The 23416-nt window shown below is 64.0% G+C and overlaps 3 protein-coding genes across 4 annotated transcripts in view; all 3 read left to right on the forward strand.

Annotated features, from left to right (window-relative positions):
- Positions 1-6455, forward strand: part of KDM2A (lysine demethylase 2A) — a 33542-nt gene extending 27087 nt beyond the window's left edge. The window contains exons 15-22 of the mRNA XM_054275748.1: positions 404-670; positions 792-923; positions 1002-1091; positions 1663-2375; positions 3345-3508; positions 3758-3916; positions 4009-4224; positions 4329-6455. Of these exons, the coding sequence (XP_054131723.1) occupies positions 404-670; positions 792-923; positions 1002-1091; positions 1663-2375; positions 3345-3508; positions 3758-3916; positions 4009-4224; positions 4329-4510 (1923 nt within the window). The 3' untranslated portion in view covers positions 4511-6455. The remainder of the gene's footprint in view (positions 1-403; positions 671-791; positions 924-1001; positions 1092-1662; positions 2376-3344; positions 3509-3757; positions 3917-4008; positions 4225-4328) is intronic.
- Positions 6456-8474: 2019 nt separating this feature from the next.
- On the forward strand, positions 8475-15372 carry GRK2 (G protein-coupled receptor kinase 2). Of its 2 annotated transcripts, none has more exons than XM_054275619.1 (21): positions 8475-8622; positions 9384-9460; positions 10024-10097; positions 10328-10429; positions 10638-10712; positions 11153-11214; positions 11412-11463; positions 11591-11682; positions 11851-11950; positions 12028-12106; positions 12193-12323; positions 12612-12706; positions 12784-12891; positions 12966-13032; positions 13189-13289; positions 13418-13484; positions 13583-13678; positions 13766-13928; positions 14008-14144; positions 14216-14329; positions 14718-15372. In XM_054275619.1, the coding sequence occupies exons 1-21, from the start codon at positions 8510-8512 to the stop codon at positions 14877-14879; spliced, it is 2067 nt and encodes a 688-aa protein (XP_054131594.1). In that variant the 5' UTR covers positions 8475-8509; the 3' UTR covers positions 14880-15372. The 2 variants fall into 2 exon arrangements, with proteins under 2 accessions (XP_054131594.1, XP_054131595.1); XM_054275620.1 differs by having other exon boundaries at positions 14219-14329.
- A 1248-nt stretch (positions 15373-16620) lies between these two features.
- ANKRD13D (ankyrin repeat domain 13D) lies at positions 16621-22903 on the forward strand. The gene is made up of 15 exons (XM_054275527.1): positions 16621-16781; positions 17783-17918; positions 17999-18123; positions 18648-18693; positions 18775-18918; positions 19362-19551; positions 19680-19746; positions 19818-19899; positions 20205-20266; positions 20343-20473; positions 20646-20803; positions 20884-21030; positions 21192-21355; positions 21437-21516; positions 22113-22903. Exons 1-15 carry the CDS (start codon positions 16692-16694, stop codon positions 22351-22353), a joined length of 1863 nt encoding a protein of 620 aa, XP_054131502.1. The 5' UTR covers positions 16621-16691; the 3' UTR covers positions 22354-22903.
- The last annotated feature ends 513 nt before the right edge of the window (positions 22904-23416 follow it).

Here is a 23416-nt window from a genome sequence, read left to right on the forward strand (position 1 = left end):
ACAGTGACCAGAGCTGTCCCTTTGTGCAGTTAGCAGAGTGACACAGAGAGGACAGCCCGGGTGGGCCTTGTCATTCCTTGCTTTGATAGAAAAGCGTGGATCTGTGGGATGCTTTTGGGACTCAGCAGCCCTTTCCGGACCCATTTGAGCCCTAGCAGGGGGTGAGAGGAAGGGGAGCTCTGGGTGTGGGGTGGTGTGAGGGGTTAGGGAGTGTGCTCCAGGAGAAGTGGCAGGTCAGCGCTGATCCAGGCACCTTTGGCTGTGGAGCGCTGAGGGAGCAGAGCCGCTCTCTGGCACAGAATCTGCAGTGGCAGTGCAGGATCCAGGGATCAGAGCCTTCCAGATCCCAGCAGAACACAGCGCTCCCCTCTCCTCACCCAGTTCCCTCTCTCCCTGTCACCAGCTGAAGCTCCAGGCCCGGCTGCGGGTGCGCCTGCCCACCATCCCCATCACCAAGCCGCACACCATGAAGCCAGCACCGCGCCCCACTCCCGTCAGGTCCACGGTGTCTCCCATCGTGTCGGGCGCCCGGCGGAGGCGCGTGCGGTGCCGGAAATGCAAGGCCTGCATGCAGGGCGAGTGTGGCATGTGCCACTACTGCAGGGACATGAAGAAGTTCGGCGGGCCCGGCCGCATGAAGCAGTCCTGTGTCCTCCGGCAGTGCTTGGCGGTGAGTCCAAGTTGGGTTCCTGGGGGATAGCTGGTTGTTTCTCCGTGGTTCAGGTAGTAGGGCAGGAAAGGAGGAAGGCTGTCCCACCATGGTCTGGTGTCAGCCCTGCTTTCCTTTGTAGCCCAGGTTGCCTCACTCGGTCACGTGTGCACTTTGTGGGGAGGTGGATCAGAATGAGGACTCACAGGACTTTGAGAAGAAGCTCATGGAGTGCTGTGTCTGCAACGAGATCGTTCACCCTGGCTGTCTGCAGGTGAGCAGGGCATGTGCTGGACAAAGGGGGACTCTGCTGTGGGGCTGGGCTGCTGCTGACCCCCTCCTCTCATTGCAGATGGATGGGGAAGGGCTGCTCAATGATGAGCTCCCCAACTGCTGGGAGTGCCCCAAGTGCTACCAGGGTGACGACGCAGAGAAGGGCCAGGTAAGGAGCAAGGCAAGGATCTGTGTCCTCCATCCCTCCCACTGCATCCTGCCAGGGATATGTTCAACCAGTATGGGCTGAGGGAGCAGTGATCAGTGAGAATGAGAATCATGCGGGTGCAGCACTTGAGGGCCTGAGCTATTCCACTGTAGTAGACACTGGACTGTTAGGCACAGAGTGGAAGCCACCCCCAGCCTCAAAGGACACCCCTTTTGAGAAGGGGTTAGGAGAATGCTTGTTGCTCGTGTGGGTGGACTCTGGTCCTCGTGGTACTTAGATAAGCTGTGGGGAAGAAATTACTTACTGTGAGGGTGGTGAAACCCTGGCAGAGATTAACCAAAGAAGCTGTGGATGCCTCATCCCTGGAAGTGTTCAAGGCCAGGTTGGATTTGGCTTGGAGCAACCTGATCTAGTGGAAAGTGTCCCTACCTAACCCAAACCATTCTGTGATTTCACTGGGCACTGCTGGTGCAGATTCTGCCAGCACCACGGTGTTTCCCTGGGGAAGAAGAGAAGGAAAAGCCTTCCCCAAGCCTCATCCCCGCTAACCAGCTGCCCCCATTCCTCACAGAAGCGGAAGGTGGAGGAGAGCGATGACGACACGGCGCAAGCCAAGGTGCTGCGGCCCCTGCGGAGCTGCGAGGAGCCCCTGACCCCCCCGCCCAACTCGCCCACCCCGATGTTGCAGCTGATCCACGACCCCGCGTCCCCCCGCGGCGTGGTGACACGCTCGTCCCCGGGCGCCGGGCCCAGCGAGCACCACAGTGCCAGCAGGGACGAGCGCTTCAAGCGCCGGCAGCTGCTGCGGCTCCAGGCCACGGAGAGAACCATGGTGCGGGAGAAGGAGAACAACCCCAGCGGCAAGAAGGAGCTGTCAGAGGTGGAGAAGGCCAAGCTGCACGGCTCCTACCTCACCGTGACGCTCCAGCGCCCCACCAAAGATGTCCACGGCACTTCGATTGTCCCCAAGCTCCAAGCCATCACGGCCTCCTCGGCCAACCTGCAGCACTCTCCGCGCGTGGTGGTGCGCCACGCGCCCGCCAGGATGCCCCTGCGGAGCGGGGGCGATGAGGAGGCGGCCGCCGAGGAAGAGGAGGAGGAAGAGGAGGAGGAGGACGAGAACGCGGAGGAGGGGGGGGCGGCGCGGCTGAACGGGCGCGGGGGCCGGGCGCAGGAGGGCGAGGAGAGCTGCGTGCAGCGCGAGGTCTGGATGTCCGTGTTCCGCTACCTCACCCGCAGGGAGCTCTGCGAGTGCATGCGGGTGTGCAAGACCTGGTACAAGTGGTGAGTGTGGGGACATGTCCTGGGGCTGGGAGTACATCTGTGGTGGACACCCAGAGGGGACGGGGAGGGATCCCCTGAGGGATGTCACCTCAGTGCCCTCTTGTCGCTCCCAGAGCCAGGCAGTGTCATTGTAGCCAGCCCTGCTGCCTCTGCCGTGGGTGTACCCATCTCTGTTGTTGCCTTCTGCTTTCCTCCTGTCCCCTCGGCTGTCCCCTGCCGTGTCCTTGTGGGGTGCCAGTGCCCTTCCCTCGCCCATCATGCTGATGGTGCTTGCTCTTCCTGGCCTCCCTTGCTGCCTCTCCTCCCGGCAGGCAGGGAAGACAGGCTGAGGCGGGCGGGATGGCTTTGCTGGCTGGAAACGCCTTGGGGGACAGCAGGCCCAAAGAAGACAATGCTGGCACCAGGACAGCTGTGCATGGAGGGCTTGGGAACAGACAGCAATGGAAACTGGGAGGTTTCTAACAGCTGAGCAGCAGGGATTGCCTGCTTTGATCAGCAGCTGGTGGCAGTGGTGTGGTGGAGGAGTGTCCCCTCGCCTGCACCTTCAGGGACCCAGCCAGGCTGCCATCGGGTCCCGGCTCTCCACAAACTCCCATGGGAGAGGAAGAGTTTGCTCCTGGCAAAGGAGTGAGCTCTGCTGGGGCTGTGGGGTGGGACACAGTGTTTTGCCCACCGGGAGTAAGGATCCTTAAGATTAGGAGAAACACCCAGATGGGGGCAAGCAAGCCTGCAGCTGCAACTTGGAGTTTTATTTTGGGGCAGTAAAACCCTGCCGGGGCTGTGCTGGGTGGCCCAACACCTTCAGCAGCCTCCCGTGTTTGAGGAAACCCATGGGAACCAGGAGGAACAACCTTGTTCTGTGGCTGGGCCACACCAGGGCTGGGCTCCTGGAAGCCAGGCAACCTGCTAGTTGTCTATTATCCCATGGGACTCTTGGGACTCAACTTTCAGCTTTGTCCTTGTCCCCAGGTGCTGTGACAAGAGATTGTGGACAAAGATAGACTTGAGCAGGTGCAAGTCCATCACCCCGCAGGCGCTGAGCGGCATCATCAAAAGGCAGCCGGTCAGCCTTGACCTCAGCTGGACCAATATCTCAAAAAAACAGCTTACGTGGCTCGTCAACAGGCTGCCAGGTGAGTGTGGGCTGGGGAGGGGTCCCTTCCTCTGCCACCAGCCTGCTCCAAGGCTTCTTGAGGGCTGGGTCATGGGGAGAGACACCCTGCAAGCCTGGGAACTCCTGGGTCCCATCACCCAGCAAGTGTCCCACCCCAGGCAGGGAGGGGACCTGCATCCTCATGTGCCTGGAAAAAGATGGTGGAGATCTGGGATGCCTGGGAGCCTACCAAACCCGTCTAACTCGTTACCTGCCTCCCTTGTGCCAGGCCTGAAAGACCTCATCCTAGCGGGCTGTTCCTGGTCTGCAGTCTGTGCCCTCAGTACCTCCAGCTGCCCCCTTCTCAGGACCCTCGATCTTCGGTGGGCAGTAGGAATCAAGGACCCTCAGATCCGGGACTTACTCACGCCTCCAACAGACAAACCCAGTAAGCTGCTGCTGCCCTGGGGCTGCCTGGGCTGGGCAAGGTCGGGTCCCCAGGGCAGCCTGTCCACTCTGGTTCTCCCTGTGCCCGTGCAGGTCAGGACAATCGCAGCAAACTCCGCAACATGATCGACTTCCGGCTCGCCGGGCTGGACATCACGGACGCCACGCTGCGCCTGATCATCCGCCATATGCCCCTGCTCTCCCGCCTCGACCTCAGCCACTGCAACCACCTCACGGACCAGTCGGCCAACCTCCTCACCGCCGTGGGCTCCTCCACACGCAACTCCCTCACCGAGCTCAACATGGCAGGTGTGTGTCCTGCTCCAGGTGCCTCCTGGGTTTCCCACTCCTCCTCCTCATGGTGCTGCTGCTGGAGGCGTCCCCCTCACGCTCCCTGTGCTCTCTGCCCACAGGCTGCAATAAGCTGACGGACCAGGCCTTGCTGTACCTGCGCCGCATCTCCAACGTCACCCTCATCGACCTGCGGGGTTGCAAACAGATCACCCGCAAAGCCTGTGAGCACTTCATCTCGGACCTGTCCATCAACAGCCTCTACTGCCTGTCCGATGAGAAGCTGATCCAAAAAATCAGCTAGAGACCCTCCCCGGGGCAGACTGAGGAGAAGGAAAAGAGCCCATCCCGCCCCTCTCGGAGAGCCCCTCCTCCAGCTCCCCCCCTTGCCCTGCGTGTCCTGCCGCTGCCTCTCACCTGACTCGGCAGGCAGGGCCGGCGCTGGCCTCGCTCAGCTGTCCTTCCTCCTCCTCCTTCCCCGGGACTTCTGCCGAGGAAGATGTCCCGCCAGGCTGGCCAGTACCAGAGGAGGAACGGGCACGTGGCAGGGAGCCTCGGCCCGGAGGCTGGCCGCTCCCGAGGCGGGGCTGTGACAGAGGCCTCTGTGCAGAGAAATGGGGCACCCTCTCCCCCCAGCTTTTCCCCTCGTCCCCGTCGTCTCCTTGCCTTGAAACACTTGTCACTTCCCCGGTAGCACAAAGCTTGAGGGTCGAGGTCTCTCCGAGGAAGCGGGAGCAGAGCCAGAACACCCCGTCCCCCTGTGTGCCGCCACCAGCCCGGTGCTTCCCTGCGCTCTTCCCCCCTTTTCCCTTTCCCTTCGCCTTGCCCTCGACTGGCTGCAGGGACTGCTATCCGTGCCCCTCCTCCTCCCACACATCCAGGCGGTTCTCTGAGCACCCAGGGCAGGAGCCCCGTGGCCGGGGGTGTCCCGGGAGCAGGGGCTGGGGGATAAACTCGTCTGTCCGAGGGGATGGAGCAGGGGAGAACCCACAGGTACACCAGAGCTCAGGGAGGACTCGGGAAGCATCAGCCAGGGGTGAGTGAGCGCGGGGCGGGGACAGGAGCTGCCTCCTCTTCCTGCCCAGCTGCCGGCACCACGAAGCACTCTGGGGCCGGAGGGGCGAGGGCTGCTCTGCGGCCTGGGACCGAACTGGCATCGTCCTCTCCTTCCCCCCACCCCCTTTTCGCTGCCGATTTTCCTTTGCAATGAATGGTTGGTCCAAAGAACCTCTCTCTAGGGCAGCAGAGAGCTTTTTGCACTTTAAAAAAAAACAACAAAAAAAAAGACAAAAAAACAAAACAACAAAAAAAAAAAAGACAAGAAAAAAAAAGAAAAAAAGAAAGGAAAAAAGGTTGGAATCTTCTTTTTCTGGGTCACTATTTTATTTCCCTCCCTGTCCTGCCTGTGCCTGGACGCTCCCCCTCTCTGTCCCCCCCCCCGGTGTCAGCACCCTGCTCTCTCCCTGGCAGCGTACCGATAGCACAATCCGGGGTGTCCCCTCCGTGCCACCACCGGCCCCCAGCCCCGCAGGGCTCCCCGGGGGGCAGCCCGCACCCCCCCTGCTGCTTCCGAAGCAATAAAGGAGGAGAGGCGGCCCGCGGGCTCTGTCCCCGCAGGGGGACACTGGGGACAATCCCGCAGTGCCTGTGACAAGGGGCAGCGCGGCCGAAGCGGAGCCGGAGCGCTCGGAGCAGGAAACCCCCCCAGGCGAGAGGAGGAGCCTTCGGCCTCGGCCGCTCTCGGCGGCGGCTCCCAGGAAAAGACATCGGAAGAATTTAGGCTTTTCTTTTTCCTTTGGATTCCTTTTGAGTTTTGCAACGCGAAAGAAAAATGTCCAGAGCTGGGGTTGAGAGGGGCGAGGTGCTCCCTGCTCCGCGGGGACAGCACCCCCTTTCCGCCGTGTCCCTGCCCTCCGGCCGCAGAGACTCCGGCGTGCCACCCTCCTCACCACCCCGGCGTGGTGCAAATCCACGAGGAAGAAAAAAAGAGAATTATATATAATAAAAATCACTTAGTGATTTAAAACCAACCCAGCCTGCTCCCTAAAGACAACTCCTGCAAGCAAAGTCACTTGTTTAAGGGTTTGGTTGTGGTTTTGTTTTGTTTCGATCCCCCCTTCCCTCCCTTCCTCCTTCCCTCCCTTCCCCGGAGAAATATTGTAAATATCTATTTTTTTGTTGGCGATTTAGAGTCCATCTCTGATGTTTGTGCTTTAAAATTAAATGTAAGCATTAAGGGTAAAAGCAAACCAAGTCTTGCACTCTCTCAGCCGGCGTTGGGGGTTCTTGGCTGGGGCAGAGGGAGGGCACCTACTGGGCCAAGTGGGTTTGGCTAGTTTTATTTATTTTTCCTTTTTTTAAATTTTTTTTATTTTTTGTATTTTGGGGGTTTTTGCTTCCTGAGCCTTCTCCCATGCTGGATTTTTAGAGAGGCTCTTTGTTCGTGCCATGTTAGCACCAGGCTGGGCGAGCTGTTGTTTGGGGAGGGAAAACCCCAACCTCCCACGGGAAATATTTTGTTTCTTGGGGGTGGATTTTTGGAATTAAAAAAAAAACCTGAAAGAAAAACCAAGACCAACTAAAATCCCTGAGTGTGAGCTCTGCCCATTTGTCTGTGAGAAAGTGGAGGGGGCAGGCCAGGGCTGGGACCTCCTGTGTCCCCCCCGTCCCCAGCACTGTGGCTTTCTCAGCTGCTCGAGAAGAAACTGGAGCACCGTCAGTGGTGGCAGCTGTCCCGGTGTCCCCACTGTGTCCTGGCAGATGGTGGCAGCTGTCCCGGTGTCCCATCACCCCCTACCAGGGCCACAGGTCCTCCAGAGACCTGTGGGGCTCTTGCCCTCCACATCCCTTGGGAAACCTGTCCTCTCCCAGGGGATTCCTGGGCCACCAGGGTGACATTTAGTGTCCCCACCCTGTGGGGATGTCACGGCCCAGGTCCCCGCGGCGGCTGGGCTGTGACATTTGCATGGCGAGGCACACGGCAGGTGACGCCATCCTCCACAGCTGGCTGAGGCCACTGTCACCCTCCCTGTGCCCTGGTCCCCAAGTGCCACCACGTGCCTCCCCCGATGATACACCAGATCCAAGCAAATCTCAGTGCCCCGCCCCCCTGCCTGTCCCCTCCAGATGTCCCCTCATGGCCCTGGGGACAGGAACCCTGCACGTGGTGTCACACCTGCTGCCACACGTGGCACATGTGGTCACACACACGCAGTGTGGAATGACACGACATCATGCACACACAGAGCCACTGTCACACACCCGTGGTGTCTCTCACAGTGTCACACACACAATGGCACACACAGAGACACCGTCACACCCGTGATGTCACACCCCAGGCCACCACACACCTGGTGGCACACGAGCATCCAGTGCCATGCATCCTGTATCACACCCAGTGTCACACACCCCATGTCACACACACACCCCCAGTGTCACACACACAGACACACCCAGTGTCACATACACATCCAGTGTCACACATACACCCTGTGTCACACACCCTGTGTCACACACATATACCCAGTGTCACACACACACCCCGAGTGTCACACACACAGCCAGTATCACACGCACACCCCCAGTGTCACACACTGTCACACACACATCCAGTGTCACACACACACCCAGTATCACACACACACATCCAGTGTCACACATACACCCTGTGTCACACACCCTGTCACACACGTATACCCAGTGTCACACACACACCCCCAGTATCACACACACCGTGTCAAATACATACACCCAGTGTCACACACACAGTGTCACACATACACCCAGTGTCACACACACACACACACACAGTGTCACACATACACCCAGTGTCACACACACCCAGTGTCACACACTCTGTGTCACACACACACACCCAGCGTCACACACAGCCAATGTCACACACACACAGTGTCACACACACAACCAGTGTCACACACACATACACCTAGTGCCACATACACACACCCAGTGTCGCACACACACGGCCAGTGCCACAGCCGGTGTCCCGGCCCCTCCCGGGCGGGCGTGGCAGTGGCGGCGCTGCCGTCCCCGCCCAGCCCCGCTGTCCCCGCCCGCGCCCCGGTGCGGCCGCGCCCCGTTCCGCGCTCCGCTCCCGCCGCTCCGGGCGCTGCCGCCGTCGCGTCCCGGGGCCGCCGAGCCCCTCCCGGCCGCTCCCCGCTCCTCCGCCCGGCTCCTCTCCGGCCCCGTTCCGCTTCCGGGCGCGGTTCCGGTTCCGGGGCCGGCGGGTCGGGTCGGGCCGGGGCCGGTGCGGCTCCGGCGGCGGGGCCGGCGGCGCGGCACGATGGCGGACCTGGAGGCGGTGCTGGCGGACGTGAGTTACCTGATGGCCATGGAGAAGAGCCGCGCCGCGCCCGCCGCCCGCGCCAGCAAGAGGATCGTCCTGCCCGAGCCCAGGTGAGGCCCCGCCGCTGCCCCTCCGCTTGTCCGCCCGTCCGTCCGTCCGTCCGTCCGTCTGTCCGCCACCCCCGGCCCCTCGGTCACCCCTTCCCGGTAGCGCTCGCACGCGCCCGCGGGTCACGAACACCTCCCGCACACGTGTGTGCCGGTCACACCTGGCCTGACACACGGACATGGACACACACGGATATGGACACACGCGGATGTGGACACGGAAATGGACACACAAGTGTCACTCCTGTTGCACAGACAGACACACAGACATGGACACACACACACGGATATGGACACACAAGTGTCACACCTGTTGCACAGACAGACACACAGACATGGACACACGCACTTCCTGCCTGACACAGGGACACACAAACACAGACACAGGGACACACACACTTCCTGCTGTCCCACCCAGGCGTGTCACACCCATGTGTACACACACACACTCACCTGTACCCAGGTGTGCCGAGGGTCACAGTCCCCTGTCCCCGTGCCAGGCCCCGGTGCCCTCCTGTGCCTTCACTGCCAGGCACCTGTGAGGCTTTTTTGGGGGTGACACTCGTCCCCACCCTCCTTTGGGCCCCGGTGCGTGGGACACGCTGTGATCCTGGCACCCACAACATGCCCCGCTGGGGTGGGGACACACAGGATGGCAGGACACGCGTGCCACCGGGGCTTGGGGACACAGGAGGAGCAGGAGAGGAGGGTGGGGAGCAGGCGTCCATCGGGGGCACGGCTGAGCCCCTCTGGCGTGTCCCCAGCATCCGCAGCGTCATGCAGAAGTACCTGGAGGACCGGGGAGAGGTGACATTTGACAAGATCTTCACGCAGAAGATCGGTGAGCTGGGGACACGGGGTCTGTGGGGGACACAGGGGACACCTGGGCCAGCAGCCACAAGCCCAGGGGCAAGCGTGGCTGGGCTGGGGGGTGGCACTGGTGGCCACCGTGACAGCGAGAGTGGCCACGGGGATGGCAGGAGGGTGTGGGGCCAGGCTGGGCTGGGGTGCCGGGGGGCTGCGCCACGCTCCCCACCCTGTGTCCCCTGTGCTGTCACTTCCCCCCACGCCAGCGCAAACCGTCCAGGGCAGGAAGCGCCTCTCACTTCCTCCTGCTGCTCCGGCGGTTTCCGGGCACGTCCGCCCTACTCCTTGTGCCCGCCCGTGCCCCTGCCCCCACGGTGCCCCACGGCAGCCCCTCACTGCCCCAGGGGGCTGCTCCCCACACCAGCTGGGGCCTGGCACCCTGTCACCCTGCCAGCTCCGCACCAGTCCCTTCTTGGCACTTCCCCAAGCCTGGCACTGGGGTGGCAGCAGGGCTGGGCAGGCCCAGGGGATGTCCCTGTGTCCCTTGGCCTGGCCCGGGGGGCTGTCACCTCTCATGCTGTGGCTCTGTCCCTGCAGGCTACCTGCTTTTCCGGGATTTTGCCTTCAACCAGGCCGAGGAGGCCAAGCCCCTGATGGAATTCTATGAGGAGGTGAGAGAGGGGGACCCAGGGACAGCCCCCTGTGTGCACCAGCAGGGTTGGTACCTCCTTGGACACGGTGCCAAGAGCACCACCCAAGGTGACGGTGCCCAGGGAGCTGGGAGACACTATCCAAAGGGATGGAGGGGGGATAACCCCTCCCATGGGACATGGCATCCAGAGGGGCCACAATTCCCAGTGCTCCGTGTGCCCCCGTGCCACTGGAGCTGTGCCCTCTCCAGATCAAGAAGTACGAGAAGCTGGACTCGGAGGAGGAGCGAGCTGCCCGCAGCCGCTACATCTTCGACCATTACATCATGAAGGAGCTGCTGGCCTGCTCCCACGTGAGTGCCCTGGGCACCAGGGTGGCAGGGGTGTCCCCACTGTGCCCACAGTGTCCTCAGGGGCAGCCCCACGCCCCCCACAGGCTCCATCCCGGGAGCCACATCCCAGCCCCACGGATGGGGGTTCCTCTGTGGATTCCTGCCTGGTGCAGCTCTGCCTGGCCGCTGTCCCTTCTGCCCGAGGTGACACGGTCCTGTCCCCTCACAGCCCTTCTCCAAGAGCGCCACGGAGCACGTCCAGAGCCGCCTGAGCAAGAAGCAGGTGCCCCCAGACCTCTTCCAGGTGGGCATCACCTGGCACAGGGAAGGGGTCCTTGCCACCTCTAACACTCGGAGGGTTAATCCTTAGAGGGGGCTGGGGGTGACAGGAGCCCCTGAAATGGGAGGGGGGTGTCCCAGGAGGAATGGGGACCCCAAGGGATGGTGAGAGGGTCCCCAGAATGTTTGGAGTGAGGGGGAATTGCTTTTAGTCCCCCTGGGGTGATGGGAGACTGGGGCTGGAGTACAGGGGGTCCTCAGAGGGAGGTGATTGGGATCCTGGATGTCACCACTGGTGGTGTTGGGGTTCCCAGAGACTGAGGTGGCAGAAGCATCCCCAGGGGCCTGGGAGTGGCAGTGGGGGAATGTGAATTCACAGGGATGGAGGAGACCCCACATAATAATGGGATCAGGGTGACCTGGGTGGCCCTGGGGACCCAGCACTGAGCCCTGTGTCCTCCCCAGCCCTACATTGAGGAGATCTGCCAGAACCTGCGTGGGGGTATCTTCCAGAAATTCATTGAGAGGTGAGCTGGGAGGAAATTCCTGTGCAGACTGGGGTGTCCCATCCCACTGTGTTGCAGCCCACACTGGGGACTCAGGGGTCTCTTCCTTTCCCAAGTGTCCTGGGGGGTGCTCCCTGTCTCCAGACAAATCCAGGGAGTCTTTGAGGGCCGTGTTTCTCTGTGATCTCCACTCTTGCCCTCTCTGCTCTTCCTTGCAGTGACAAGTTCACGCGGTTCTGCCAGTGGAAGAACGTGGAGCTGAACATCCATGTGAGCAGGAGCCCCTGCCCCTCACCTCCCAGGGAGCGGGATGTGCTTCCAGGGAGCCCCAGTGTCGCTCACCTGGGAACACTGGGGCAGGGCTCCGTGTCCAGGCTCACGCCATTCTCCTCCTCAGCTCACCATGAACGACTTCAGCGTTCACCGCATCATCGGCCGCGGCGGCTTCGGGGAGGTCTACGGCTGCCGGAAAGCGGACACGGGCAAAATGTAACGGGAATGCCCCGGCACCCAGGGGCCCTCCTGGGGTTTGGGGTGCTGGGGGGCCCAGTGGCGTTGCTGTGGTGACACGTGTTGGGGGGCTGTGTCACCATGGGAAGTGGGTGCTGGCCATGCTGTGGGGACACGGTGGCCACAGGGACTCCGTGTCCCCCCCAGGTACGCCATGAAGTGCTTGGACAAGAAACGCATCAAGATGAAGCAGGGCGAGACGCTGGCCCTGAACGAGCGCATCATGCTGTCCCTCGTCAGCACTGGGGTGAGGGGACACGGGTGCTGGGCTGGGGACAGGGTGGCAGGGGACAGGGACGGGGGTGACCCCGTGTCTCCCACCAGGACTGCCCGTTCATCGTGTGCATGTCCTACGCCTTCCACACGCCCGACAAGCTCAGCTTCATCCTCGACCTCATGAACGGTGAGACCCCAGCCCTGAGCCGCTCCCGGGGCACAGAGCCCCCTGCCACAGCTGCTCCGGGTGACAGCCGGTCCCTGTCCCCACAGGGGGGGACCTGCACTATCACCTGTCCCAGCACGGCGTCTTCTCGGAGGCGGAGATGAGGTTCTACGCGGCCGAGATCATCCTGGGCCTGGAGCACATGCACAGCCGCTTCGTGGTGTACCGTGACCTCAAGGTGACTGTCCCCACCCGCAGGACATCCCCAGGACATCCCTTTGGAACCCCCTGCACTGCCCTGTGGGCACCCACAGTGTCACAAACCCTGCCCTCAGAACACTCTGAGCACTCGCCGAGCCCAGAGGGCATCTTCAGCTCTAATGGACACCCCAACAGCAAAATCCATGGGCGCCCTGAGACTTTGGGAGCACTCAGACACCCCCAAATCCCACAGAGCCCCCCAGGCTCACCATCCCATACCTATGGGCCACTCTGGGGCTCAGAGTGTCCCCCGGTGTCCCCACAGCCAGCAAACATCCTCCTGGACGAGTTCGGCCACGTCCGCATCTCCGACCTGGGCCTGGCCTGCGACTTCTCCAAGAAGAAGCCCCACGCCAGCGTGTGAGTGTGCCCACACCCCTGCCCGCCCTGCCCCCGCGCCCGGGGCGGCCCCTGACCCCCCTGTGCCCCCTCCCCAGGGGCACCCACGGGTACATGGCGCCGGAGGTGCTGCAGAAGGGGGTGGCCTACGACAGCAGCGCCGACTGGTTCTCGCTGGGCTGCATGCTCTTCAAGCTGCTCCGGGGGTGAGTGCGGGCTCAGCTGGGCACAGCTGGACACAGCTGGGCACTGCTGAGTCCCCTCTCCCTGCACGCCGCAGGCACAGCCCGTTCCGGCAGCACAAGACGAAGGACAAGCACGAGATTGACCGGATGACCCTCACCATGGTGGGTGGGGGCACTGGGGGGCTGTGGGCAGGACGTGGGAGGCGCACAGCGGGTCAGGGATGGTCGGCCTTTGCCTGGAGCACGTGTCTGTGCCCAGCTGTGTGTCACCATGTGTCCCTGTCCCCGCTGAGCAGTGATCTCATGGAATCTCCACAGGCCGTGGAGCTGCCGGACTCCTTCTCCCCAGAGCTGCGCTCCCTCCTCGAGGGGCTGCTGCAGCGGGATGTCAACCGGCGCCTGGGCTGCATGGGCCGAGGGTGAGTGTCCCTGAGTCCACCAGGGCATGGGACAAGGTGTGCTGGCACAGCCCCCAGGGCATGGGACAAGGTGTGCTGGCACAGTGTCCCTGCGGCCACGCTCACCCTCTCTCCTCCTCCTTCCGCAGGGCGCAGGAGGTGAAGGAAGAGCCCTTCTTCAAGGGCCTGGACTGGCAGATGGTGTTCCTGCAGAAGGTGAGGGGGCTGTGCCCATGGCTGGGGACAGGGACAAGGACAGGGACAAGGACACAGATGTGGGCAGCCCCCCCTCTGACCCCCACTGCTGCCCACAGTACCCGCCACCCCTCATCCCACCCCGCGGTGAGGTGAACGCGGCCGACGCCTTCGACATCGGCTCCTTTGACGAGGAGGACACCAAGGGCATCAAGGTACCGGGCACAGGGGCCGAGCCTGGGGGCATAGGGTGTCCCACAGCCCCTCACCCGGGCATAACTCCAGCATCCCTCCCTGCCCAGCTGCTGGAGAGCGACCAGGAGCTGTACCGCAACTTCCCGCTCACCATCTCGGAGCGCTGGCAGCAGGAGGTCACTGAGACCGTCTTCGACGCCGTCAACGCCGACACCGACAAGCTGGAGGCCCGCAAGAAGGCCAAGAACAAGCAGCTGGGCCACGAGGAGGGTGAGTGGGGCCGGGAATGCCCACCCTGACCCACCCCTGGGCACATCCCCGTGCTGATCCCGCCTGCCTGTGATCCCAGAGTACGCCATGGGCAAGGACTGCATCATGCACGGCTACATGGCCAAGCTGGGCAACCCCTTCCTGACGCAGTGGCAGCGCCGCTACTTCTACCTCTTCCCCAACCGCCTGGAGTGGCGCGGGGAGGGCGAGTCACCGGTAAGGGGGGCACGGCACCGGGGGCAGGGCTGGGGGCCACCCTGGGGACCGGGCTGAGCCTGTCCCCCCAGCAGTCCCTGCTCACCATGGAGGAGATCGACTCGGTGGAGGAGACGCAGGTGAAGGAGCGCAAGTGCATCCTGCTCCGCATCCGCGGGGGCAAGCAGTTCGTGCTGCAGTGCGATGTGAGTGTGTCACCCTCTGTCCCCCTGGCTGCTGGTCACCTCCTGCTCCCTGCTAGCCATCCCCCTGCCCCTGCTAGCCATCCCCCCTGCTCCCTGCTAGCCATCCCTCCTGCTCCCTGCTAGCCATCCCCCTTGCTTCCTGCTAGCCATCCCTCCTGCTCCCTGCTAGCCATTCCCCCTGCTCCCTGCTGGCCATCCCCCTGCTCCCTGCTAGCCATCCCCCTGCCCCTGCTAGCCATCCCCCCTTGCTGGCCACTTGCATGTTTAGTCCTTCAAGCCACTCCAGGGCATCAATACTGCAAACGTGGGGCAACCCCACAGCCCTGGCACGCTGGGGCGGCCCAGCCCTGCCCTGTGCCCGCTGCTGAGCCATGTGCCTGCCCCGCAGAGCGACCCCGAGCTGGTGCAGTGGCGGAAGGAGCTGCGGGAGGCGCAGCGCCAGGCGCAGCAGCTGCTGCAGCGGGTGCCCCGCATGCAGAACAAGCCGCGCTCGCCCGTGGTGGAGCTCAGCAAAGTGCCCTTCATCCAGCGCTCCCACAACGGGCTCTGACCCCTCCCCGTGCCCCCTCACCCCTTCCCACCCCACCTCTAATTTATTGGGTTGGGTTCCCGCGTGTCCCCCGCTCTCCGGGGAGGGGACGCGCCTGGTGCCGGTGTCACCCGGGGGCGCGGTGACACGGCGGGCACGCGGCCTGGCACCTTCTCCCCGGTGTGCCCCCGGCCCTGCAGGAACTCTCCGGCTCAGATGAAGGCAGCCCCCGTCCCTCCCGCCCGCCCCCCAGGGCCGTGTGTGCCAAAGGGGCCGGCGGGGTCCCCAGCTGGCATGTCCCCCCTCCCCGTGTGGCTGTGCCCGTCCCGTGGGTGGCACCCCTCGTGTGCGTGTGTGGCTGTGAGTGAGTGAGTGAGTGAGTGAGTGAGTGAGTGAGTGAATGTGTGCCCAGGGGGACCCCCTGTAAATACTGTGCCACGGGTCCCCTGCGCCCCCCGCTCTGCCACTGCCCCTCCTGCCCCGACGCAGGGCACCCCCAGCCCCTGCCCCCCTCCTGAGGCTGGGACCCCCTTAAATCAGCCACGGGTGGGCACAGGGGTGCCGCTGCCCCCCCAGTCCCAGCAGTATCTGTAAATATTAGTCTCTGGTTGCTCTGCTCCCAGGGCTGGGGGGGCACCGGGCAGGGGGGGCACGGGGCAGGGCAGGGGCAGTGGGTGAGTGAGGTTTTCATGAGCAGAGATGTGAGAATGCCAGAAAAAAAAAAAAGAGTTTTTATAATAAAAAGATCGAAAAACATCATCCAGCTCCACCTCACTGTGGGAGGGAGAGATGATTCCACACCCGCTGAGGGTGGCATGGAGTCCTTGTCACCTCCTGTGGTGTGGGAGATTCCTGATTGTCCCCCTGTGGACACACCAGCACTTTGGGGACGTGCTGGAGCATCCCCAAGCCCCACAGGATGGGGGTCTTGAGCCAGCGTGGGCTGCTGGAAGCTGTGTCCCCCATTGCTGCTCTGTCCCCTGGGATGTCACTTGTCACCAGGCAGTGCAGGTGCCACCACCTCTCCTGCCCACACCCTGCCTGAGGGCAGCGTGTCAGGGCGCGGCACAGCCGGGCTGGTGCTCCAGCATTCCTGGGGATGGGATGGGATGGGATGGGATGGGATGGGATGGGATGGGATGGGATGGGATGGGATGAACCCAGGGCTGGATGCACGACGGTCCTGAGCACCAGGTACCCCTCCACTGATGTTACGATGTCAAAGGGGTCAGCGAGCCCCGGGTGTGTGCTCAGGGTACCCAGCAGGAGATGCCAGGCACCGGCAGCCCCCGGTACCGGGGATCAGCGAGGAGCCAGGGGGTCCCTGGTTTCAACCCCGATGGGAGAGTGTGAGAGGATGCAGCCCCAGGCTGTGTCCGGTGCCGGTTCCAGTCGCATTCCCGGTGCTGCTGCAGTGGCGGTGCCCACAACCGCGGTTCCCGGTGCTGGTGCCGTTCCCAGTGCCTGCTCCCGTTCCGGTGCCGATAACGTTTCCGGTGCCCCACTCCCGACCCCTCGTTCCCTTTCCTGCTGCCGTTCCCGTGCCCAGTGCCAACGCCGTTCCCGTGCCCGGTGCCTGTTCCCCTTCCTGGAGCCAATGCCCCTTCCCTTTTCCCGCTCCCTTTCCCGTGCCCGTTCCCGGCGGCGATGCCGTCCCCGTTTCCCGTTCCCGGTGCCGCTGCCTGTTCCCGGTTGCCGGTTGCCGGTGCCCGGTGCGGCCCCGCCCCGCGCCGCCGCGCTGCGCCGCCGCCGCCCCCGCGCAGCCATTGCGGGCAGGCCCCGCGCTGCGGCCCGGTCCGTCCGCCCCGGCGGCCCCGGGGACATGGTGCCGGGATGGCCCGGCCCGCCGAGACCTTCCCGCTGCACCGGCTCGTCTGGCACAACCGGCACCAGGCGCTGGACAGCGCCCTGCGCGCGGGGACGGTGGGAACGGCGCCGGGAGCGGCGCCGGGGAGCGGGCACCCCCCACGCACCGGCACCGGGAACGGGAGCGGGCGGGAGGCCATGGGAGGGGGAACGGCGGGGCCCGCAGAGCGGGGAACTGGGAACGCTGGGAATGCTGGGGGGGACTGGGAGCGCTGGGGAAAACCGGGAATGCTGTGCGCGGGGGGGGAGGGGGGATGCTGGGAGGGCTGGAAGGACCGGGAGCACTGGGAGATACTGGGAGCACTGCGGGGACTGGGAGCACTGGGAAATACTGGGATCACTTATGGGGACTGGGAGTACTGGGAGATACTGGGAGCACTACAGGGACGGGGAGCCTTGAGGGACTGGGAGCACTGGGAGATACTGGGATCACTTAGGGGACCGGGAGCACTGGGAAATACTGGGAGCACTACGGGGACTGGGAGCACTGGGAGATACTGGGAGCACTGCGGGGACGGGGAGCTTGGGGGGACTGGGAGCACTGGGATATACTGGGATGACTGTGGGGATGGGGACCCTTGAGGGGCTGGGAGCACTGGGAGAAGACTGGGAGCATGTCAGAGGGATTGGGAGTGCCAGGGGATGTGGGGCACGGGGGATAGGAGAACTGGGAGCACTGGGGAAACTGGAGGGAGGCTGGGAAAACTGGGAGCACGGGGAGCTGGCGGCACTGGGTGGAGGGGACAGCACTGGAGCATCTGGGGGAACTGGGAGTGCTGGAGCAAGACTGGGAGTGGTGTGGGGACTGGGAGTACCAGGAAGACTGGGGCTCAGGGGACTGGGAGCACTGGAAGAACTGGTGGCACTGGAAGGACTGGTGGCACTGGGATAATAAGGGACTGCAGCACCAAAGGCCTGGAAGCAGCTGGGAGCGCTGGGATGGGGTTGGCTGCACTGGGAGAAGGGGGGCTGGGAGCAGCAGGCCTTGGGAGCACGGGGGACACAGGGGGAGGCTGGGGTGGCACGGGGAGGGGACAGTGACCTCTGCACCCTTGCAGCACGACGTGGAGCTGACAGACCCGCGTGGCCGCACGCCGCTGGAGCTGGCCGTGTCCCTGGGCCACCTGGAGTCGGTGCGGGTGCTGCTGCGGCACAACGCCAACGTGGGCCGGGAGAACGCCAACGGATGGACGGGTACAGGCACACCTCGGGGACTTGGGGACACCAGCCGGGGGGGCGGGTGGCCTCCAGCTGATGGCACCCCGTGTCCCCAGTGCTGCAGGAGGCGGTGAGCACGGGGGACCCCGAGATGGTGCAGCTGGTGCTCCAGTACCGTGACTACCAGCGGGCGACGCGGCGCCTCGCCGGCATCCCCGAGCTGCTCAGCAAACTGCGGCGGGTACAGCCCCCAGAACTGCACCCTGCACCCCAGAGCCCCCCAGGGACACCCACCAGCCCCATCCCTTGGCTCCAGACTCCCCACCTCTCCAGTGACTCCAGCAGAGACCCCCCAAGTCTCCCCAGGAGCCCCTGTCTCCTCCATGACCCCATTCTTTCCCTAGGGACACCTTGCCTATCCAACCCCACTTTCCCAGATTGTCCTGATCCGCACCCAGATCCCCACCCCTGCTCTCCAGACTTCCCATGTCCTCAGGGGTCTGAGAAGGGACCCCAAGTTCTCCCCAGGAGCCCTCATTGACTCCGTTCTTTCCCTGGGGACCCCCTGCTTATCCTTATCCTCTGGGACTCGCTGCTTATCCTTCCCTGTGGACCTGCACTAATGGCCCGATTCTCTCTGATCCCCACCCAAGACCCCAATAGGAACCACCATCCCTTCTCCCCAGACTCCCCTCCTCCCCAGTGACCCTATCAGGGAGTCCCCAGCCCCTCCACATCTCCCAGCATTCTCCTCATCCCTTCCAGGCATCCGACTTCTACGTGGAGATGAAGTGGGAGTTCACCAGCTGGGGTGAGCGTGGCTGGGCTGGGAAGGGGAAGGGGGTCCCCAGGGCCCCCCGGCCGTGGGACTGACGTGTCCCTGTGCCCGCAGTGCCCCTGGTGTCCAAGGTGTGTCCCAGCGACGTGTACCGCGTGTGGAAGCGCGGCGAGAGCCTGCGGGTGGACACCACCCTGCTGGGCTTCGAGCACATGACGTGGCAGCGCGGCCGCCGCAGCTACATCTTCAAGGGGGAAGGTCAGCTCCAGCCCCCCGCGGGCCCTCTGTCACCCTGGGGAGCCCCCGGGCCCCCTGCACCCCTGGCTGGATTCCCTGGGGGCCCCCCAGTCTTTGTGGGGAGCCACAGACCCCCTGCACTATAAGTGCACCCCTGTAAAGACCCCAGATTCCATACAGGGGCTTCCCTGGAGATCCCCCAGACCCTCTGCACTATGAATACTCCCATAAGGACCTCCCAGATACCCTCTAGGGACCATGTGGGATTCCAGTTCCCCCCTCCTGAGGAGAACACCTCAGTTCTTTTACCAGGCACCCTCAATTCCCCAAGGAAACCAAAGTTCTCCCTGAGGGAACCACCTCGGCTCCCGCATGTACAAGGGACCCCCAATCCCCCCAGCCCCCCAGTGCCCCCCAGGCCTGGGGTTGTCACATGGAGCTGAGCCCTGGGTGTCCCCATGCAGATGAGGGGGCCGTGGTGATGGAGGTGGACCACGACAAGCAGGTGGTGTACACGGAGACGCTGGCGCTGGCCCTGCACGAGCCCGAGCTTCTGCTGGCGGCCATGCAGCCCAGCGAGGAGCACGTGGCCGGCCGGCTGACCTCGCCCATCGTGTCCACGCACCTGGACACCCGGAACATCGCCTTCGAGAGGTGCAGAGGGGAGGGAAGGGAGGGAAGGGGAGGTCTCAGCAAGCAGGGGCCGTGCGAGGGGGAAGCGTGGGCGAAGGGGAAGGAAGCGCTGGTGCAAGAGGGTGAGTGAGGCCTCCCTGCTCCCCCAGGAACAAGTCTGGGATCTGGGGCTGGCGCTCGGAGAAGATGGAGGTGGTCAGCGGCTACGAGGCCAAGGTGAGCGCAGAGACATGGGGGACACTGAGGACAGCCCGGAGTGTGGCAGGCCTGACGGTGTCCCCACGCAGGTGTACAGTGCCAGCAACGTGGAGCTGGTCACCAAGACCAGGACGGAGCATCTCTCCGACCAGGACAAGTCACGCAGCAAAGGTGACAGCCCTGTCAGCCAATCAGGGGACCTGTACACGGTGGGCACACGCCACCCTTCCTGGGTGGCATGGGTGTCAGGTGTGGGACACTGTGGGTGTGACATGTCAGGTGTGGGACACAGTGGGTGTGACATGTCAGATGTGGGACACTCTGGGTGTGACATGTCAGCTGTGGGAAACTGTGGGGATAATGTGACAGGCATGGGACAGCGTGGAGTCTGCCACCCATGAGGGGTGTGACCAGTGACAGCCCTGGGAGTCCGTCCCACTGCCCACACCTCACCCTGTACCCCCCTCTCCCCCCAGGCTCCAAGACCCCCTTCCACTCCTTCCTGGGCATCGCGCAGCAGCACGGCACACACAACGGGGTGAGTGGCCATCCCGAGGGTCCCTAGGGACACTGGGAGTGTCCAGGGGGGCTGAGCAGTGCTGCTGTCCCCTCAGGCACCCATCCTGCAGGCTGCCAGCCCCACCAACCCCACGGCCATCACCCCCGAGGAGTACTTCGACCCCCACTTTGACCTGGAGACCCGCAACATCGGGCGCCCCATCGAGATGTCCAGCAAGGTGCAGAGGTGAGGCCACCATCCCACGGGTGGGGACAGAGTCCTCGGGATGGGGACAGAGTCCTTGGGATGGTGACAGAGTCCTCGGGGGCCGTGCCGCTGTCTGTACATCGGGGGTGTGGCCAGGGGGTGGTGCTGGTGGCCCCGGCGGGTCCCCGTGCCCACGGTGGTGCCTGGGCAGGTTCAAGGCGACGCTGTGGCTGTGCGAGCAGCACCCGCTGTCGCTGGCGGAGCAGGTGACGCCCATCATCGACCTCATGGCCATCTCCAACGCCCACTTCGCCAAACTGCGCGACTTCATCACCCTCAAGCTGCCCCCTGGCTTCCCCGTCAAGATCGGTGAGAGGGAAAGCTTTATTTGGGGTGGGATTATCAGGGGCAGGAGTTCATGGGGCCTCAACTGGCGCCTGTACCCGCAGAGATCCCCCTGTTCCACGTGCTCAACGCCCGCATCACCTTCAGCAACCTGTGTGGCTGTGACCAGCCCCTGGGCTCCGTGCGGATCTGCACCCCCCAGGAGCCCCCCGGCGCCCACCCCCCCGGCACCCAGCCCTCGGGGCCCAGAGGTGAGCCTGGGGGCCAGGGAGGGCTGGCATTCCATGGATATGTAGCAGGGTGGGTGCGGGGTGTCACAGGATGCCATGAGGAGCTGTGGGGCAGCATGAGGTGCCGTGAGGTGCCATGGGGACAGCTGTGGGCGGTGCTGACGATTCACCGTGTGTGGCAGCATGGCCGTTCCCGTGCGAGGTGGAGGCGGGTGTGTTCGAGGTGCCGGCGGGGTACACGGTGCTGGGCGCGGGGCGCAGCGAGCCCCTGCGTGACGAGGACGACGACCTGCTGCAGTTCGCCATCCAGCAGAGCCTGCTGGATGCCGGCACCGAGACCGACCAGGTGCGGCCACGCCCCCTTCCTTCCCCGGACACGCCCCACACACACCTGGGCACGCCCCTAACACATGACCACGCCCCGCAGGTGACCATCTGGGAGGCGCTGACCAACACCCGCCCCGGCACAGAGCCGCCGCCCTACGATGAGGACCTGCAGCTGGAAAGGTGAGGTTCCATCCATGGGGGCGTGGCCTGGAGCGCCACACCCACCTCACCTGGGCGGGGCCAAGCTGGGTGGGGCAGAGATTAAAGGTGTCAGGGTGGGGCAGGTAAAGGGTCCATGGGTTAGGGGGGCAGGGGCTAAAGGTGTCGGGCTGTGGCCAGGGGAGGGGCTGAAAGGGAGGAGCTTCTTGCTGCCCAAAGGGTGTGGCCATAATGGGCGTGGCTAACCGCTGGGTGGGGCATGTGGGGAGGGGCATGGCTCTCCAGGCCATTTAAGGGCTGTGAAGGAGGTGTGGCCTCCAGGGGTGGGGTGGAAGTGTGACAGAGGGGGTGTGGCTGCCATGACAGGGGTGTGGCTGCTATGACATGGGTGTGACACCCATTACATGGGTGTGGCTCCCATGATGTTGGTGTGGCTCCCATGACAGGGGGGTGACTCCCATGACGTGGGTGTGACACCCACGACACGGGTGTGGCTCCCATGGCACAGGTGTGGCTGCCATGGCACAGGTGTGGCTGCTATGACATGGGTGTGACACCCATGACATGGGTGTGGCTGCCATGACACGGGTTTGTCCCCACTGCTGTCCCCTGCCCAGGGCACTGCAGGAGAGCATGCTGCTGCAGGCGGGGCCCAGCGCCGAGCCCCCGGCCGCCGGGAGCCCCCCGGGAGCGGGTGGCGGGAGCCCCCCGGGCCCGCCCGGGTACGGCAGCTTCGCGGAGCAGCTGCGCCTGGCCATGGCGCTGTCGGAGCGCGAGCAGGAGGAGCGGGAGCGGCGGCGGCGCGAGGAGGACGAGGAGCTGCAGCGCATCCTGCGCCTCTCCCTCACCGAGAAGTAGCGCCCGCCCCGGGGCGCTGCACGCCGGCACGGGGACGTCCCACGCAGGGACCGGGGTGTCCCATGTGGGGTCAGCCCACACACGGACGCAGATGTCCCACGTGGGGACACCCCTTGCAGGGATAGGGACACCCCAGGCAGGGGACACCCCGGTGCGGGCGCTGTCCCACACCAGGATGGCCCGGGGCGGGCACAGCCCTGCCTGGGGAGCAGCCGGTGCCGGGACGGCCCCCCCGTGACGGGGACCCCCCTGATGTGGGTACAGCCCCCCACAGGGGATTTGATCCAGGGATCCTCCTACACCCGGGACCCCCAATCCAGGGCTCTTCTCCCGCCAGGCTCAAACCTCAGCCCAGGGACCCTCACCTGTGCCCAGAGCCCTGCCTAGGGAACCCCTCCTCTTTGGTGTTGTACTGTGACCCATGGGGGGCAGGACGGACCCGGGGGTCCCCGTGGGATGCAGGTGACCCCTATTTTAAGGCACTGCAGTGTTGGGGGGAACTGCTGGGGGACCCCCAGGCCTCGTCCTTTGGGGCACTGGGGGGGCGGGGGGCCCCGAATGTCTGTACATATACATATACATATATTATATATATATATATACACACGTGTGTCCGTGCCTGGGGCCCGATGGGTGGGGTGTCTCAGGGGTGGGGCCTGGGAAAAGGGATGGATCTTGCAGCTAGGGTGGGGCTCAGGTGATGGGGCTCATCCAGTGAGCGTGTGGGTGGCACTAGTGGGCTGCTCCTCCTCAGCTCACCCCAAATCTGGCCCTGTGCCCCCATTCCTGGCCCAAGGAATGGGTTTTTTTGTTTATATTACATGGGAAAAGACCCCTGCCCCGGGAGGGGGGCTTGGCTGGGGATCCATGGGGTCACAAGGGGCACTTTGGGAGTGAGCTGCTGGGGACACTTGGGGTATTCCCATAGGCTGAAACCCGGGATGTCTGGTGCCAAGGTCCCTCGGGGGGCCCACAGTTTCTGGAGTCTGGGGAAGGCATCACATATTCTGGGAGACTGGGGGAGGGCCCCAAGAGCCAGGGACCCTCGGATGGTTCCCACTTT

This window comes from Melozone crissalis, unplaced genomic scaffold, assembly GCF_028551555.1.
Source record: "Melozone crissalis strain CALT ecotype California unplaced genomic scaffold, PUWL_Pcris_2 ptg000018l_1, whole genome shotgun sequence".
Classification (NCBI taxonomy): domain Eukaryota; kingdom Metazoa; phylum Chordata; class Aves; order Passeriformes; family Passerellidae; genus Melozone; species Melozone crissalis.

Excerpts from the sequence above, each read along its gene's own strand:
- ANKRD13D (XM_054275527.1), top strand. The coding sequence starts at position 16,692 with ATGGCCCGGCCCGCCGAGACCTTCCCGCTGCACCGGCTCGTCTGGCAC. Across the intron at positions 19,552-19,679 it reads CGGAACATCGCCTTCGAGAG|GAACAAGTCTGGGATCTGGG; the intron begins GTGCAGAGGGGA and ends CTGCTCCCCCAG. Across the intron at positions 20,804-20,883 it reads TGGCTTCCCCGTCAAGATCG|AGATCCCCCTGTTCCACGTG; the intron begins GTGAGAGGGAAA and ends CTGTACCCGCAG.
- GRK2 (XM_054275619.1), top strand. The coding sequence starts at position 8,510 with ATGGCGGACCTGGAGGCGGTGCTGGCGGACGTGAGTTACCTGATGGCC. Across the intron at positions 10,098-10,327 it reads TGATGGAATTCTATGAGGAG|ATCAAGAAGTACGAGAAGCT; the intron begins GTGAGAGAGGGG and ends TGCCCTCTCCAG. Across the intron at positions 13,485-13,582 it reads AGATGGTGTTCCTGCAGAAG|TACCCGCCACCCCTCATCCC; the intron begins GTGAGGGGGCTG and ends TGCTGCCCACAG.